The sequence below is a fragment of the Hydra vulgaris genome, chromosome 06 (genome assembly GCF_038396675.1).
Source record: "Hydra vulgaris chromosome 06, alternate assembly HydraT2T_AEP".
Classification (NCBI taxonomy): domain Eukaryota; kingdom Metazoa; phylum Cnidaria; class Hydrozoa; order Anthoathecata; family Hydridae; genus Hydra; species Hydra vulgaris.
The window spans coordinates 12,746,647-12,760,941 of record NC_088925.1 but is presented as its reverse complement, the minus strand read 5'-3'; the positions used below and the strand labels follow the sequence as shown (position 1 = coordinate 12,760,941).

General features: G+C 26.8%; 1 protein-coding gene across 2 annotated transcripts in view; it reads right to left on the bottom strand.

The window, feature by feature from the left end:
* The window catches only part of LOC100214525 (lipoxygenase homology domain-containing protein 1), a 91,122-nt gene extending 77,465 nt beyond the window's left edge, over nt 1-13,657 (bottom strand). Inside the window, exons 1-7 of one of the 2 annotated variants that reach the window (XM_065799244.1) lie at nt 13,427-13,657; nt 8,684-8,792; nt 3,675-3,949; nt 3,528-3,552; nt 2,054-2,121; nt 1,523-1,693; nt 1,134-1,314 (exon numbers count right to left, since the gene is read on the bottom strand). In XM_065799244.1, the coding sequence (XP_065655316.1) occupies nt 1,134-1,314; nt 1,523-1,693; nt 2,054-2,121; nt 3,528-3,552; nt 3,675-3,949; nt 8,684-8,768 (805 nt within the window). In that variant the 5' untranslated portion in view covers nt 8,769-8,792; nt 13,427-13,657. Of the gene's footprint in view, nt 1-1,133; nt 1,315-1,522; nt 1,694-2,053; nt 2,122-3,527; nt 3,553-3,674; nt 3,950-8,683; nt 8,793-12,786; nt 13,150-13,426 lie in introns of those variants that run through there. The other variant, XM_065799243.1, reaches the window with a different exon arrangement.
* Between the last annotated feature and the right edge of the window lie 638 nt (nt 13,658-14,295).

The following is a 14,295-nucleotide window of genomic DNA, read 5'->3' as shown; positions in this document are numbered from 1 at the left end:
TCATAAGCGGGAGGTTCGGAGTTTGATCCCCACCACGTCCCTGGTAGTACCGCGCTCAACTTGTTACTCCGCGCAGCGGCCTTGTTTGTCAAGGTTCGTGTTTCGGAGTTATAGAGTTGAGAGAGGGTTATAACCACTATTAAGTAGCCTCCTCATCTGTAGTGGCCTTCTCGGCCTTCTCAGAGGTGAATAAGAAAAAAATATATATATATATATATATATATATATATATATATATATATATATATATATATATATATATATATATATATATATATATATATATATATATATATATATATATATATATATATATATATATATATATATATATATATATATATATACAATCCTCGGAATTAGGAAAAATGAGGTTGGCAATAATTTGCCAACCTCAATCTTTTAGAATATATATATATATGGCTGTATCTGTGTACAAAAACAGATGTACAGAAAATGAAATTGATAGATTTGCATTGCTATATATGAAAACAATTTATTGATATGTTAGCAAACAAGCTTAAATGAGAAAAAATATTTGTTTTCCTTTAGAAAAAGAAATTATGTGTTATGTTAAAGCAACAAGCATATTGATCATAAAATTTGAAAAAATGATTTTAAAAATGCTGCTATATTTCACTGTATACAATTTTAATTTTTGACCCAGGCTGGGGCATCTGGTGTTACTTTAAATGTACAGCCAATATTTTATTAACTACCTGAAAAAATTATCTCAAAAGCTACAAATTATCAGCTGTAAAAAAAATTGAAAATATTGAATTATCCAAAAACAGATAGAGTTGTTTAGTGTTTCAAATTAGCTGCAATATTAGGTAATCTATAGTACTTTGCATATCACAATGGTGTTTGATTTCTAATAATGAGTTTAATGATATGTTTTATATTAATGTTAATGTATTGTTCATTTTAATGGTGGTAATGTTATATTATTTTATTAAATGTTAAGGGATATAGAAGAGACGAAGTGTTCAAATACAATAAATGTCACATTTTTACATAAATTGAATGTCACATGTTCAAATACAATAAATGTCACATTTTCACATAAATTGAATGTCACATTTTCACATAAAGATATTGTCATATTTTCATATATATTTAATGCAGCTCACCTACTCTTTGAGACTTCTGTTCATTATTTGAAGATGGTTTAAGAGTTCTTTTAATTTGACAGTCAGACTCATACAACGATAACCATGATTGACATGGAAATGTCCATGACTTTTTTGTCTTTTGATTTTTTACCACAACCTCATCAAGATACCAACTTTGAGTTCTCAGAACGCCATCATGCTACAAATAGAAAAAGTTTTTTATAATAAATTCTACATTTAAAAAATCAATAATAATTTTAAAAATTCTATCAATAAAACTATTAATGAATAAGTATAAAAAAACAGACAAAATTGATAAAAAAAATTCAAATTTTAAAAAGATTTTATTTTTGCTTAATTTATTAATTATAACTTTAATCTATAAACTTTATTAGGTGAAAATAAACCTCTATATCTAAAGATATGAGTTCACCAATATCGTTGGAATAAATAAAAAATGTTTCACTAGATGCTCTTTTAAAAACAAAAGAAGAATTGCCATTAACATCACTTTCAGATTTTTTTATAAGCTGTTGCTTTTGAATTTTTCCAAGTGTACCACGAATTTGTACAAAAACCTAAAATTTAAATAACAAGTGTTAAAAATATAATTTTACTTTAACATTTTTTGCTCTAATATGCTGTAAAAAAATATTTGTGCATACATAATCAAAATAAATATCAAAACATTTATATCGTTGCTTATCTAACAACATTGTCAAAGTCAAATATTGACAGTTTTAACTTTTGAATGTACTTTACAAGCATAACCATATGTAAAATTTAACACAATTTAACCAATAAAAACCGGATCTTAACCTAAAAATAATTTATAAACTGAAATCAATAAAATATGAAGTTTTTTTACTCTGTTAAGTCAGTAAAAATGACTTAAGCAGTGTTGTTAGATAAGCAACAAAATACATTTGTATATATACCCTTGCATTTGTATAACTATTTTTTACATCTCCAGTCAATGTTGTGATGCTATAAACAGTTTTTGTTGCTAAAGAATTTAAAAAAAATCAGATCACATATAATAACTTTAATAAGTCAATAAATTGAATGCATAACTTCAATTACATATTTTAACAGTCCGACTGCTATGACAACAAAACAACAATACATTTTGTCAATTAAACTCTATTGACAACCTCAGGTTCACTATACATTTTAACTGCACATTGTAAGAATCATTAAAATTCAACAAATTTATGAGTTTTTTTTCCTATTTTTATCTTTGAAAACTTTAAAATTATTAATTTTTAAAGACATAAAAAGTTTTATAACATCATAACAACTTTATGTTCACAAAAGTGAAACTAATTTGATAATGCTATATTATTATTCATTATATTTACATACTTATATTTTAAAGTGAAAAAAATAGACAAGATAATATCTAATAAATTCACTTCCAACAAGGCTGTAAGCACTATTTAGTTAAGAGTTTATAGTAAGCAAAGGAGAGAGCTAAAGAAAAAAAGAAGAGTTTGAATAGAAAACTTAGAATACTGTAAATTGGTTAAATCAAGAAAGCACAAAGAAAAGAAAGAATTTTAAAACATTGACATTTAAGGGAAAAAATTAGATAAAATACTTTTTGAGAATAAGGAACTGTTACAGTCAAAGGACACAACTTTGCTAAATAACAAGTCATGCAAGTATAAGTTTACATTAATGAACAAAACATAGAAGTATAAAAAGAGACACAACCTTATGAAAATAGAACAATGAATAAAGTTAGATAAAAAAGATCAGAAAACAAAGATTAAAATGTGCCTCTATGATGACAGAAAGAGTATGGTCATTAGAAATGTACTTGAGAAAAAGTTCTTTGTGAATAACAGATACCATTGATAATGACACTGGTAAAAATATGAAATTTAGTAGTCTAAAGATAATAATTTGGAATCCATTTCTTACAATGATAAAAATATGTTTTCAAAAGTTTTTGAGATAAAAAAAAGAATACGTTTATATTTATGAGGTAAAGTGAGATTTTACTTAAAACTCACAAGAAGAATTAAACCATGGGGTAAAGTGAGACTTTACTTGAAACTCACAAGAAGAAATAAACCATGGGGTAAAGTGAGACTTTACTTGAAACTCACAAAAAAGAATAAACCATGAGGTATAGTGGGACTTTAATTGAAATTCACAAGAAGAAATAAACCATGGGGTTTAAAAAAGTATGTAAATAATTTATTGAAAATTTATCTTAAACCAATCAAAAATTACAATGTTCAAAGAAATAGTTATACTACCAAATTAAAGACATTAAAATTAAACAATTAAAATCATTGAAAACAGATATAGAATAATGTATATAGGAACAAAATTAAATACATTTACGAAAAGAAATATAATACTACATATACAAGTAAAAATAAAACACTTTAAACATTTTACCTTCTAGTTTTGTTTTCACATTTTTCTAAATTAAAAAAAACTTATCATAAAAAAAAATTAAAAAAAAAAAACTTCTTCATATCTATCTTGAAACATATATAAAAATAACAAAAGGTTTAGAATTTAAATAATTGAAAACAATAATACTTTTCCACCATCCAATAAACTTGCTTTCAAACCCAACTTTCTTTCATAATAAGCAGCTAAATGAGGATCTTCAAGAGGATTATAAGCTGGCATTGTTATTGTCTTTCCATTCACAACTTTTGGATAATTAACTGAATTAGTTGAGTTGGGTCGAGATGCATAGGGGGCCTTCTTACTGACATCAGATTCAAAAGGTTTGTGAGACAATGTGATGTGAAACTTTTTCATAGGTACAGTAGGATATGCATTTGGGTTAGACCAAGGACTTCGCATTCCTGGTATATATTCAATTTTATAGACAAATATGTCATAATAATAATAAAATTTAAATAATAAAATTATAAAAAAGTAATAAAAATATATAAAAAATGCATATATATTTATAAAATAATTTTAAAAAAAAGGAAACGATATTCGTTTTTCCAATTTTATAGTTAAAAAAAAGCATGTTTGTTCATAGATATACTATGGCCTACTTAAAATACACTGCCTTACATCCTGCATTTTTGCAGAAAAAATAAAAGGCCATTTATCAATTTATATTAACATCCTCAAAAACATCTAAATTAGATTTAAAATTGAGCATTAATAATATTTTTTGTTTATAATTGCAGTTGTTTAATTTGCAATATCAACATAAATAAAAAATACTACTTTTAATAAATAAAAAATATACTAATGAACTATTTCTATTTTGACCTCATAAATACAAAAACATACACAAGGAAGGCAAATATAAAGTTTATTAGGATTCCTAATTGTTAGATTTCAATAGATCTTTTAATATATATATTTAAATTTTATATCATAATTAGTGAATAGTCAAAATCACATAGAAAATTGGAGTTTGAACCAAATAAATAACATGTGAAGCATATCAAATTTTCTTTTACTTATACATTAAAATTAGTCCAAAGAAATATACTCTGAAAAATAGAAAAAACATTCCAGAAGTAAAACTCACACAAATTAAAAATATTAAAAGTAATTTGAATATTTGTCTTTTTTAAAAGCAACTATAATGTCTTTATAAACCAACTATATTATCTTTATGACTCTTTCTATATTGTATTTTTTTGACTCTAACTATATTGTATTTATGAACCAAGTCAGTAATAACTTTTTGGATTATCGTTGAAGTTTATGTTGGAAATAGTGTGGTAAACATGATCTACCCCTTAATCTAGCAGGTGAAAATGCTTCATGTTTCATTGCAATATTGAGAACAAGTTTAGCTGCTTTTCTGTTTTGCAGTTTTGAACTATTTATAATATCAAAAGCACAATCAGTATGTGTAAAAGCATCACAAACATGATCAATAAGCTATGATGATGGTACTATCAGTCCACCTCTTGATAAAATATTCAAATAACATGTATATTGTGAATCTATTGTAGGATTACTACAAATACAAAAATTTTTTGCAACATTCTTCAAATTTTTTTACTAACTTTTTTGCAACATATCCAGCTATATACACTTCACAAGACTCATCAAAGAGTATAACTTTTTCCAAGTTAATTTCTTCTGTTTCATTAAAAAATTTATGTGAATGTTTTTTCTCATCAGCTTTGATATCAATTTCTATTATATTGATTGATTCTTTTACCAGATTTTTTTATTTTTATTATTCTTTCATTATATAAAACATCCTTAAAGCCATCATTTAAAAAGTCTTCTATTAGAGATGCTTGGCATAAAATAGTCCTTTGTAAACCTGAAGATGTTTGAGCTTTTGATCACCTTGAATCACTGCTCTTCCAAGTCTATTACTAAAAAAAAATTGGTCTTTTGAGTTGGAGATTGTCCATCACATGTTGTAAAAATGCAGGAAACTGGAAGCATCTTTGGAATTCGGAAAAAAAAGAATTTCATAGCAGCTATAGTAGTTTCATGAAAAATGTCCAGTGCAATCTGAACATTCAGTTTGAATTTGTCGGGGTGTAAAACTTTATTGCAAATTCTAGGAGCTTTTCTTAAATATGCATCCAATTTTTCATCCTCTTTATACACATCGTGCAACAGTTTCAAGAAAATTTCACAAGACTTGATAGTAACATCATCAAAAAAATAACAAAAATTTAAATTAGGAAAAATTTATCTTGTTCTATTCAACAAATTTCTAACATTTCTATCAGGTGTATAACATTATCATGGTTGTCATCTACAATACCTCTGACTATAGAACTAATCTTCATTAAAATATCTAAGCAGCTCAAAATTTTTTAACCACTCACTGTTGATTTTGGTAACTGGTGAAGGTTTTGTAGTGCAACAGCCCTCGGAATTAGGGTCAGCATTCAGCAACCCCGACATAACTGCTGATCTAAAAGTGTTTGAGGTCAGCAAAAAATCGCCTATCTCGTTTCTATGTTTTATGGTAACCCTTTCATGTAAAACTTTTTTGCCAACCTGATGCCAATCTCTAACAGTTTGAGGTTGGCAATAAATTGCTGACCTCATTTTTCCTAATTTCGAGAGTTGGTGCAGGGTATATTTTTTTTTAACCCTGTTGTCATAAAACATACAATAATTCTATAAAGTCTATTCTTATCATTGACACCAATAAATTCTCCTTCACAATACTCTGCGCACTTTTAAAAATACATTTCATCAAATAAAACAATAATATCCTTTGTATTATTTCCATCAATAACTTTGTAACTTTCAACGAATCAATTTTACCTTCTTTTATCTTGTTTAAAAGGGAAACTGAAGGTAAGCTAAATGATCATATAAAAGCAGTTTATATGATTGAAGTGAAGTATAACATAGCAGTAAAGCATATTGGATAATATCAGCTGAATGGACTTGACTTATATTAAATTGATGTTTTTTAAGTTCATATAAAAAATATACTTTTTCTGCTTGTCTAATTGTTCCTATGCCTGAACCAATGTGGCAAAGGTACAGGAAAACCTTTAAGAAACAAATCTTTATCAATCTTGATCAATTACATAACTTCTAGCAAACACTCATCATTCAAATCAAGTTTATAAAAAATAACAACCTATATAATTTGAAAAGGTACATTCCAGTGGGCTGTCTGCTTCATTGATTGATTCTAAAACAAGAATCATTTGTTAAAAATGATTGGTACTCATCTTCTTGAAAAACCCTTTTTTTTTAGGAAATAGATAAATTTCCTTTTCTAAAACTTTTCTTTTCCATACGATTTCAAAAATTGTATGGAAAAGAAAAGTGCTGGCAAATATATAGGAGAAATTACTTCATATATATATGTATGATATAGAGGAGATATAAAAATGATTTTTTGCCAAAACTAAACAGGATGCTCTTTCATATGTACGGATGATGATTTTTTGCAGTTTAAATGACTGTTGATATTTTTTTATTGCAATACGCTTATTTTTATATTTGCTATTTTACATTTAAAATATAAAAAAAAAAATTAATTACAGAATAGATATTTTCATTTTCTTTAAATTCAATATCAAAATCGATTGTAAAAATAACTAAACTACTTAAGTTTGCAATTCATAACACAAAACTGCAAAGACAATATAAAAATAAACAACCCAAAGAGATTATTCTTTGCTTGCTACATTTTTAAGCAACCAAAACAGTCAACCAATACATTTTCATAAACTAAACTATGACCAACTTTTATAGATCTAGAGACCACCATTTTCATGTTTAGATCTAGATCATCTTTTTAACCAACATGTAAACTCACCAACATTTCATACAACTAGTAAGTCTTTAGAAAACTTCCTAAATTTATTGTTTACTCACAGATAAACAAAGGTAGAAGTTACTCCTGCAAAATAAAAAACAGAAATCTCTGTAATCAATGTAAATTATAAGCAAATAGTGTTTCTATTGAAATTCTTATAGCAAAATCAAAGAAAATCACAGATCATTAACTGCTAATAAAACTAAACAAAATTTTACAATATTATGATTTAAAACAAATTGTATTTATTCTTTTAATAATTAAGATTCAAAACAAATTGTAAAAGATGTCATAAATTCAAAAAAAATTGTAAAAGATTTTTAAATTTTTGTGACTCTTACATGGCAAGATTCTCATATTTCAAATTTCAACTTGAGATTTCAAGAGATTACAAAAGTAATTTATTTATATATTTTAAAAAATGCCTTTGTCAAAAAAAAATGACAGTCAAACTCCATTTTGGATGATAATCAAACTCCATTGAAAAAGTGTACTTGATTGGTTCTGAAACTATTTTTTTTAAGAAGCATTTAGAGTTGACAAATAACATCTTTAAAATTGTACTATTGCTTTTGCATTTCCTCTGAGATTTAGAAAAATGGCGACTAATAACATTTTTCAGCAAACAAAACTGCACTATATTTAAAACAGCCAGGAAATTATAAACCTTTATTACTACTGATAAAGGATCTTTAACCACCTTCAGCAATTTAAATTTTACATAAAAATGAATGGGTTTTAATCTAACATTACATCACTATATATGTATATGTGTATGTATGTATGTATGTATATATGTATGTATGTATGTATGTATATATGTATGTATGTATGTATGTATGTATGTATGTATGTATGTATGTATGTATGTATGTATGTATGTATGTATGTATGTATGTATGTATGTATGTATGTATGTATGTATGTATGTATGTATGTATGTATGTATTTATGTATGTGTATGTGTATGTGTATGTATGTATGTATGTATGTATGTATGTATGTATGTATGTATGTATGTATGTATGTATGTATGTATGTATGTATGTATATACACATACATACACACACAAAATTAGGTTGAGTACTGCCAGAGACATTATGAGATTTGAACTGTGTACCACTTGTTTATAAAGTGAGCATTCTACTATTGTACTACATTTTTATTTTCTCAAAACTTTTAACCACTGCTAATTCAAACTGTATTATTTGTTTTTTTGATAATTAAAACAATTTTCAATAATTTCATTAATACAAAATTTGAATATTAATTTTTTTTTTTTTACAAAATAGATAATGTAAAGATAAAAACCTCCAGCTGGAATGGCAGTCATTGGTCGCTTTCTAACTAAAACAGGATCATTTTGAATTAAAGTTTTAACAGCAATGGAATTCATTGAAACAAACACATTCAAAATAACCTAAAAATAGGGATATAAATATAAATAATAATAATATATATATTATATAATAATATATATATATATATAAATATATATATATATATATATATATATATATATATATATATATATATATATATATATATACTATATATATACATATAATTTAATAAATATATTTTTTATATACAGTAGTCTCTTATTTGCACAAATTGAAACAGGGGTTGCGGTGCGCAATTAACTAGGAGTGCGCAAATAAGAAAAAGATAAGAAAAAATTTAGCAAACTAAATTATTAACTATATAAACAAATCTTTATTAGAAAATATATTACGCATGACGGAAAAAGTCATGAATTGTAGGCTGATATGCATTCTGCAGCTTTTCTCATTTAATTTTCATAATTACTGACCATATGTTTGATGATAGTTGTTCGTAGCTATTCATTAATTTATCGTTGTCGTCTTTTAAAATTGCTTTAGCTTTTTGACATTTTAACTGCTTGCCAATATCAATCAGAGATAAATCTATAATGTCAATACCTAAGAAGTCTGTACATCGTCTATCTTATCATTATTAGCCTCTTCTTCATCAGAATTGTTATCCATAGCAACTGCATTATCATTATTTTCTTCGAGAGACAAACAATCTTCAACATCTTCCTTATTTGCTTCAATATACGTTGGAGAATCTTCACAGTCAATTGATTCAAAATCTTCCGGACTGATCATATTCCCTATTCCTTCAATTTTGTTCAGCAGCAAGAGCATATTAAAAGATGCGAAACAGCCTCCTCAGAGCATAGTTCAGTGTGAAAGGGACTGGAAATCTGAAATAATTCTGCCTTGTCGAAGCAATTTTTGAGAGATAAAGGTTGAATTGATTTCCAAGTCAAATCGACATACTTAACAGTGTCAAGAAGATGTGCGGGCTTCCCGTATTCAACTCCTGCTGCACCTCTTTTGCACAATAGACTACTTTCAGACATTCCTTTGTATTTACATCGAGGCTGTAATATGACAATATGTCTGAGAGATATAGATATTTATATCGCTTCTTGAGAGCCGCAATAATCCCCATATCACATGGTTGCTTCCAACTTGTGCAATTTGGAGGGAAGAAAATAATTTACAAGATTTCGCTCAAACGCCTCAAAATGTCCAGATGCATTGTCTAATAATAAAAGAACAGGCAAGCCAGTTTTGCGTTTAACTTCAGGATAAAAGACTTCATTGAACCATTTCCAATATATAGAGACATCCATCCATGCATTTTTCTGACAAAAATACGGTATAGACCATGTTCTACCAACTATACAAGCAGGTCATGCAGCTTTTCCAATCATAGAACAGGATATTTTGTTGCATTGGAGCAAGCAACTAAAGTCACTCTTTCTTTAGATTTTTTTTTTTTACCTCTTGTAGTTACTAAGCTTTCAGTAGGCATTAACAGAGAATATCTAGGCAGCAAGCGAAGTCCAGTTTTGTCCATATTATATACATTTTAGGGTCTGTACATTTTAATAACTGAGCAAAGGTCCTCAAGTTGCTGAAGAAGAACAGGATCATCTTTGTCAACTTCAGCTCCTTCTCCAAAGAGAAGCATCAATTTTAAGCCTCAACGACAACAAAGTTTGCAAGCCATTGCCAAGAAGCTTTAAATTCTTCTTCTTTTATATTTAATTTTTGCGCTATTTCTTTTGCTTTCATAATTGCTAACAATGGAAGCACTTCAATCTTCGAATGATGCAATGCATCAATTCAAATATATAGCTCATTTTCTATTGGTTCAAATTTTCCAGACGATAATTGAAACACTTTTCTTCTAACTTCTTCTGTCATTAGTAAACTTTTTTTTTCTATTTGATCTCGATTATTCAAGTGAGATCGAATTAAATTTTCAGTTACATTATATTCTCTTACAATCGCTTGTTTGCTTGGCGCATCACTTTTTTTAAGTTTAGCTATAATTTTGACTCGTTGATCTTTTGATAATCTTTTTCCTTTGCCTTTAGCCATAAGAAGTAAGGATAAAAAAGTTGGAATAAGAGAACTGTGAATATACGGCTAAATTTAAAATGAAAGTCTCATTGAGAAGCTTTTTCAATGAGACTTGACTGATAAATCATTAAAACTTATTATTATCTGTTTAAAACAAGATTTATCATTTACTTCGATTCGAATTCGAATTCAAATTATTTATCTATTTACATTCTGATAAAATCATTATCTCAAAATATTTATGATAAAAACTAGTTTTTAGCTTAACACAGGAAAATAATAATTACGTTTTCTGATTTAATTATACTTTCAACAAAAAAATCTGTAAAAAATTAAAACACAAATATTTTGGGCCTAAACGCACAATTAACTGGGATGCACAACTAATTGGGTGCGCAATCAAGCGAGAGACTACTGTATATATATATATATATATATATATATATATATATATATATATATATATATATATATATATATATGTATATATATATATATGTATGTATACATATATATATACATATATATATATGTGTGTGTGTGTGTATATATATAAAAGTTAAAGGTAAAAGTTGATTTATCTGCAGTTTATTTTCACCTAAATATACTTTGAAATAGTTACAATTTTGAAACAGTTTTCACTATTTGAATCATGCTTGCAGACTAATCTTTTATTTATACAATAACATACCAGTATATAATATTGGCAACTAAGATAAATCATTATTATTTAGTTTTGTTAGTTGACTTACAATTAGTTTACACTTGTTATTACAATATTGACGGTGTAATAACAAATATGAACTAATTGTAAGTCAACTAACAAACATGATGCATCATGGCTACTATATATAAAAAACTTGCCAAAATTCAACTTTAGGAATGATTGAGATAAATATATCAAAAAGCTAATGTTTTATTTAATTGCAAACAATATTGTTATTGGTAAACAACAAAAGGCAATTCTATTAAATTTGTATTAGATATAAACCATTTAAATGCTTACTAGCACCAGGAAAAATAAATGATTTGAAGTTTGTAATTTTTCAAATCATTTATTTCAAAACAATTTGTTGGCAACATTCATTCTCAAACTGCATTTCACAACATACTTGTTGATTTGTCACAAGGCAGTAGCATGTGGCATTACTGACTCTATATTAGAAAGGAAATTACTAAGTGAAGGATTTAGTCTTGGTTACAAAAACCAAATAGACATTAAACCAACCTAAGATCATCTACCACCCAAAAAACAAAATTTCAAGGTCATCAAAATTTAGTTAACACAACAGCAAATATATAGAGTTGAATTTAAGCCAGAAAAATCAACTAAACATAAATGTTTTTATTGTGTGTGTGTGTGTGGGGGGGGGGGGGAGGGGTAAACATACTTCAGAGACACACCAATTTAAAGGTCAGAAGTGCTTTTATTGTAATAACAAGGAATACACCATATAGACACCAAAAAGTACAGCAGCTTAGCAAAAGCTCAAAAAATTTGTTGAAATTTAGAACTCGAATGTAACCACACTCATAACATCAAAAAATTCTGATAAAAAACTATTATGGTTGGTGTTAAAATTGAATATTTACAAATAGAGCTTGACACTGGATCATGTTATTGAAAGTTGAAAATACCGGAAAAATAGACACCTTTAAAATTTAAAAACATTAAACAAACAAAAAAATAATAATAAACAAACAAAAAAACTAGTATACATTTTTAAATATTTTTTTTGCCTATTTGTTGTTTTTTGTTTTATTTGTATTAATATTTTATGTTTGTTTGTTTTTGTTGTTGTTTTTATAACTTTTTTGTCTTTTTTTTTTTTTAATTTTCAAGTTCAACCTAAGGACTAATTTACAGTTATTTGGGTAAACTTGACTCAAATTTTTATTCTAATTAAAATAAAATTTTAAATAGTATGGTAATATAGAACAACGAAATTTAAATTTATTAAACCAATAGATTTAATATAATGAAAATATTTAAAACCAAGTTTATATACAAACCTGGAATATGTATATCACACAAAGCGTAAATCAAAGAACTTTTTATATCACAACTATTTTTAAAAATATTATGCTTTAATAACCGCAAATAAGAAAGGGTATTAATATTAATGCTGCATATAAACATTATTTATAAGAAATAATGTGTTTAGATTGTTTCTAAGGATGCCATTTTATTTTAAAACAAACTATTTGACGAGAGCCGATATTTACCGAAATACTTAATTATACTAGTTTTAGGACCCAAATTAAAATTAACAATGTCTTTAGTAAATGGTTCTTGAACTAAGAGGCTGACATCTACTTGATATATTTAAATGCAAAAAAGGTGCACAATCTAGAAGTGCGTGTGTGTGTGTTTGTGTGTAAGTGTGTGTATGAGTACGTGGGTGTATGTGTACGTGGGTGTGTTTACGTGTTCGTGCGTATTTGTTTGCGTCCGCACGTGTGTGTACATACTTGTTTTTGCTTTCGCGATTGTTTAATGCATTTATCAAAATAGGATATCAAGACAATAGTTCTTTCCAACTATTAATAAAAAAAAGGTTTTTACTTATCCTAATTACCACAGTTTAAAAAAAAAAACTATTATTTACATGAAATTAAATAAATATGGACAATACAGCTTCAAGAAACTTACATATTATTAATTGTTTTGCATTCAAGCTGGGTACTACCGTTTCTTAGTTTAATTTTTAAAATGTTTTTTGCCATCTAGAATACGCAGATATTCTAGATGGCTAACAACATATTCAAAATAACAACATATTCATAACATAAAGATACTAACAAATATTCAAAATCCAAACTGAATGAATGATGTAAAGTTTTGCATAAGCTCCGCATGTTCAATATAACATTTTATGTGTGTGATTGAATTTTGCTAATATAATTTAATGTAGAATGTGGTTTTAAATTATTAAACAAAGATTTATGAATTATTAAATAATAATACTTTGTAGCAATTTATTTTTTAGCTTTATTTATTAATTTTTTTGCTTTTTTGTTTAAATGATAACTAAGCTTTACTTTTTAGGGTCAACAATACTGTTGTTAAAGCAGAATGTTTAGGCGGTAGTGGTTAGTGGTAGAGTTCTCACTTTGTAATCAAGAAGTTCGGAGTTTAATTTTCGCCATGTGCATGGTATTACAATGCTTAACGTTTTTCTCTATGCAGCGGCCTTGTTTTGACAAGGTTCGTGCTTAGTGGTTGGAGGGCTGAGAAAAGGTTGTAAAAACAATTAACAAAAATGAGTAGCTTTCTCCACAGCAGTGGCTTCCATGGCCTTAAAAATAAAACTAAAACTCTTTCAAACATTTTACTTTAGTAAAAAACTGTATATTCGCTTATTGATAAATAAATAAATATTATACATTTCCCAGAGGGCACAAGACGTAAGAAAGACGTCTTTTAAATGTCTTTTAAACTTCTTTTAAACGTTTTGTCCTTTTTAGGTCCCGTATCCACTGGGTCTTTTCACTGATTGTTAGGTAAATTATTGTATTTAT